This window comes from Penaeus japonicus, unplaced genomic scaffold (assembly GCF_977035675.1).
Source record: "Penaeus japonicus unplaced genomic scaffold, GWHDUDI00000001_assembly GWHDUDI00000026, whole genome shotgun sequence".
NCBI lineage: Eukaryota > Metazoa > Arthropoda > Malacostraca > Decapoda > Penaeidae > Penaeus > Penaeus japonicus.
In genome coordinates this window covers 25,506,138-25,511,137 of record NW_028234428.1, presented here as the reverse complement: position 1 = coordinate 25,511,137, position 5,000 = coordinate 25,506,138, and the positions used below count along the sequence as shown (strand labels likewise).

The 5,000-nt window shown below is 36.2% G+C and overlaps 1 protein-coding gene across 2 annotated transcripts in view; it reads left to right on the top strand.

Moving 5' to 3' along the window:
- Positions 1-5,000, top strand: part of gwl (serine/threonine-protein kinase greatwall) — a 13,877-nt gene that overhangs the window by 3,871 nt on the left and 5,006 nt on the right. Inside the window, exons 3-11 of one of the 2 annotated variants that reach the window (XM_043018658.2) lie at positions 1-70; positions 661-752; positions 954-1,075; positions 1,353-1,459; positions 1,714-1,823; positions 2,180-2,301; positions 2,926-3,071; positions 3,253-4,660; positions 4,837-4,942. The exon at positions 1-70 is cut by the window's left edge and continues 31 nt beyond it. In XM_043018658.2, the coding sequence (XP_042874592.2) occupies positions 1-70; positions 661-752; positions 954-1,075; positions 1,353-1,459; positions 1,714-1,823; positions 2,180-2,301; positions 2,926-3,071; positions 3,253-4,660; positions 4,837-4,942 (2,283 nt within the window). Of the gene's footprint in view, positions 71-660; positions 753-953; positions 1,076-1,352; positions 1,460-1,713; positions 1,824-2,179; positions 2,302-2,922; positions 3,072-3,252; positions 4,661-4,836; positions 4,943-5,000 lie in introns of both variants that reach the window. The other variant, XM_043018657.2, reaches the window with a different exon arrangement.

Genomic DNA, 5,000 nt, shown 5'->3' with positions numbered 1-5,000 from the left:
CGAAATCAACTCTATGCAATTAAAGTTGTGAAGAAATCTGACATTGTCCACAAGAACATGGTTGAACAAGGTAATTATGCTTTTGTAATTTCTCATTATTATTTTATGGTCAATTAACTCTCTTGTTAAAACTTAAATTCTTAGATAGAGAAGGACACAAGTGCTGCTATGGTTATAATTGAACTTGAGGCTGATTTTAACAAAGGAAGTCTAGAATTGTCATCCTTTAGGGATTGGCTTCAGACTTCTCTATTAAGGCCAAACATCATATCCAAGCCAGTTTTCACGACCTACCTGGACTTAGAACTTACAGGATATGGCATCTTATGATCTGATGTAGAAATGCACTAGATACTTCTATCTACTTTTATTCAGACTGCACAAAGAAATTATTCATATATTTTATATTTTCATGTCAAAATCTGCATTATGAAAATGCAGCAGTCATTTTTAGTACAGTTTGCCCAAGTCTTCACCTTTACTTGACTAAAATTGGAATGCACTTCTTTTAAGGGGTAAAGATTATTTTTCTTATTTTGGGTCCAGTGGTGCTTGAGGCCTCTGTCTAAATGACATGATTTAATTCCTATATATATTATTTAACATTATATATTGTTTAATATATATATTAGTTTACATCATATGTTCTTTGCCTTACAGTTGTCACAGAGAGAGATGCATTGGCAAGAATGAAGAGTCCTTTCATTGTCCAGTTATTTTACTCTCCACAGACTATTTCCAATATTTACTTGGTGAGTCATCCTTTCTATGTCAGATGGACATGAATGAACATCTTTATGATTTATACATTGTTTAACTTATAGTCACATAAGGATGTATAGTGTAAATATTTCTTGCTACTTAAAAAATTCATGAATTATTAAAGGTAATCATACAAGTCTACATTGTGTGGAGTGTTAAGAATTGTCACTGATATACAACTCTTTTTTCAGGTAATGGAGTACCTGATTGGTGGAGATTTAAAGTCCCTGCTCACTATGTATGGTTACTTTGATGAGCCAATGGCAATATTTTATGCTGCGGAGGTAGCATTAGCCCTTGATTATTTACATAGGTATGTGCTTCTGCTGGAGTTCTTGAGGGAGAGTTGTAGAGCAGTTATTTTGTAGCTAATTTTATATGTATATTTTATTTATGAAATAATTACTTCACAGATCACAATGAATGTCTTATAGCTTCATTTTCAATCTATTATTATTATTATTATTGTTTGTCAGTAAGTTATTGATAAATGTATTACACCATTGTAGATCCATATCCTTCTCTCCTTAAGAAATGTACAATTCCCATCTTATTTTTTGTAATTGCTTTAACATCTACCGCTCTTTCAGCCATGGCATTGTCCACCGGGATGTAAAACCAGACAATCTCCTACTGGACAAAAAAGGGCACCTAAAGTTAACAGATTTTGGTCTCAGCAAGATCACTTTACATAAAGGTAAGTATTCGTAAATGACATGAATTATGTTTCCATAAAGATTAAGTAGTAATGCACTTCTAATTTGTTTGTCATGTAGAACAGATGACTGAAGTGGAAGTCTGTGCTAATGTGTAACTGATACTATATACTATATATACTATATACTGAGACAATCATATATAATGATCAGTCAGCTTAGTATGCACACAAAAATGAAAATACGTCTGCAGACTAGAGTAATATCCCCTTAATGTCAGTTCCCATGTTCCCAGAGCTGAAGCTATCGGAGATGGTAGCTGGAACCCCAACAACTGCTCGCTCAGGAATGCGCTACATGCGAACCCCAGGACAGATTTTGTCTCTCACCTCGCACTTATCTTTTGTAAGTTCATAGTGTTCTCCGTCAATTTTGTGTGTGTCTGCATTTGTCTATACTAGCAAGTAAATGAATCAGATTATGTAGACCACTTCATTGCCCTTTATACTACTGGAACCTAATAACTGAATTTTGGATGATTTTAAGTATAACTCCAGTATAGGAATAATATTTGATGTGATTATTAATGTATAGTGACTTTTCTTAAGCATCATAGAATCTATATTCTTGATTTAGCTATTATATTCCAAATATTGAAATTTAGGAGCAAATCTGCCAAGTACAGAAAATCAAAATGAGTTATATATATGTGCATGAAAAGGAATTCTGATTAACTTAAATGCCTTGGCTTCACCTCACAGAGGTCTGAAGACAGCAACAGTACCCTCGGCAGCCCTGCTCCCAGTGACGGCAGTAATAACAGCTTTGTCAGCGTTCGGCAGGTGTCTCTGAAGAGCCGCAGTGTTAGCCGACTAGCATACAGGTAAATGATTTAAATTAGAGAAAGTCCATATATTATGTGATAATTAAAAATGAGAAAAGTAGAAGTAAGTTGACGATAGGTTTGCTTTTGATTTTCATGCATTTGTTATTTATCTAGTAGTGATTTGATGTGTCTTAAACCTTTGATGTTGGGAACATTCACCGTCTTCAATGGTTTTGTTTTCTTTCTCTTTTTATACATAGATGGCTCCACAAGACCATAGTCAGCAAGGAGTCAATTAACAGGCTTACCTGACCTTACCTGTTTACTTCAATCATTGACTTTTCAGAAAAAGAAGGTTATATTTTTATTTTATTCATTAATATTCTTTAATTATTATAATATTAACAGCAAAAACAAAATTAGAATTAACACTTTTACACAAAAATTCAAGGAATGGGATGAAAAGATGAGGACAGTTAGGCCTAGCAATTACCTCCTTAGAGACTAAGTACTTGTGAAGCCATCTATGAGGAAAGCAAAATAAATAAATTAATATAAAAGATATAATGCATACATGCACTTGTGCAGGTTGAGGACTTTTTTTTGTTAGGTATATAATAATTTCCTTCATATTAGTTCATTTTCATTTTCTATATGATATATAATTTCCTCCTTCAGTAGAACTCAGGCAGGCACACCCCAGACACCTGTGAATGTGACCCATGGGTCTTTCATAAGTCCATCCCTGAGGGAGAGAAAGAACAGCATTCCGAACCCAGCCACTTCTCTCACTCCAACAATCAACAAGGCTCTTGCAAGCACACAGGGTATGATTTCATTAATGGAGAGGAATCCAGTGCTCCTTACATTTTGGCTATTGATGTTGAAGTTTAGTGAAGCGAGAGCATAATTGTTGATATAAAATTTTTACATGAAATAAAGGAATTAGTGAAAATGATATCCATTACATCAAAATACTTGTGCTTATTTAAGTTGGTTACATTTCAGGAACTCCTCAGCATCAGAATACTAGCAGTTTAGTTAACTTAAAGAGACAGTTTCACTTTTCTAGTGACTGTACCCCAAAAAAGGAACATGAAATTTCAAAAGAGAAACACAATAAATTAGATCAGGATTCTGTCTTAACCCTTTCACCTTCAAGAGGCCAGCTGATGGAAGGGGGAGAGGGAGACGTCTCCAGTGATTTTGACGTGTCAGCATCAAGTGACTTGGGCCATGAGAGTGGCATTCACCCCTTGCCAATTTGTCCATCCAGGGAAAACAGCCTTGATGACATTAAAGAAGAGATGTCCAGTGACATCAAGTCATCAGACCTTTCTAGCATCAGTACCAGCTCACCCAAACAGCCATCCGAAAACAGAGGAGAGCCAAGGTTCATGGCAGTGCCACACTCACCAGTCACGCCCACTGGGGACCATGAGATGCACATGAAGGAGGAGTTGGACGCCAAAATGTATGTAACTCCCAATCAAAATATAGATGCAGAGATGAATTCTGAGGTCAATACTTGCAAGCAGAAGGACAATGCAAATGAGGGTGGGCTGTTTAAAATGAGGAGGAGGGACACAGTGGAGAATTCAACCAGCAGTGGAGGAGAAGACATGCTTGGCCCTGTCCTAAGAAAGCGTATCCGCACATCTACTGAATGTAGTGATGTTGTCATTGATGATCAGTCTGCAGAGGAATCTGACAATGAAGATGTCTTTGAAGGCTTGGAGGCTCAGCCAGTTATGGCACTAAAAGAAAGTAAAATGCCAGACAAATTTCATCCAAGGTTGCAGGCATTATCTCAACTCACCAATCATATGTCTCCAGTGGGCAATCCGAGCATGATTGCAATTACTGGAGGTCACTTTGCAACAGACATTGCTACAAGTTCTCCAATTCCTCCAAAGGCCACTGAGGGCTGTCAGGAATTGCAAGAATGTATAATACCCGTGTCTGAACCCTTGAGGTCTTCAACTGATAGTGATGAAGGTTCAAGCAGTGTTATAGGGAATTACTGTGGTGTATCTAAGATTAACGACTTTCCTCCCTGTTTACAAGGTGATTCCAGTGCTTTCGGTCCAAAGGAAAGCACGAGACTAGAAGACTGTAGCAGCTTGAAAGAGGAAACTCACTTTTCAAGCATCAACTCAAATACAGGTAATTTCAAGGTTCCCTCACAAGCCAGAGGCATCAAACGGCCTTTAGGATTCAGCAGTGGAAGTCCACCTTCAGCCTCGGGGAAGGTCGCACAGAGCACAGGATTAACAGGAACTTTTGGAGTCCTGCAAGTGAACAGTCAAACACCAAAGAGAAGAGACATGAAGAAAAGCCCCTGTACTGAGTCTAGAGATAAGGATCTCCACAAATCAGAAAATGAGAACAGAATATTGTTCAATGGGATTCAGGGGTATGTTATATTAAACTTATTTTTTTATGGTATGGTTTAAGAAATATATCAAGTGAGGGGAATATGAAATCTTTTCTTATTGTTATTGTTATTATTATTATTATTATTATTATTATTATTATTATTATTTGTTTTTTATAATCATATCTTATTTTATTATTATTATTTTCTTCCAGAGAGATTAAAATGGATATTAGTAACATACAGGAGCTTAGCCAGGTAAATACAAGCAAAGGAAACAAGATGCATATACATGAAGAAAAGGCTGATAAGAATACCAAGGTATGTTACTGTCAATTAAGTATTCTAATAAGTGATATATAATGGTCTTGTATATGTT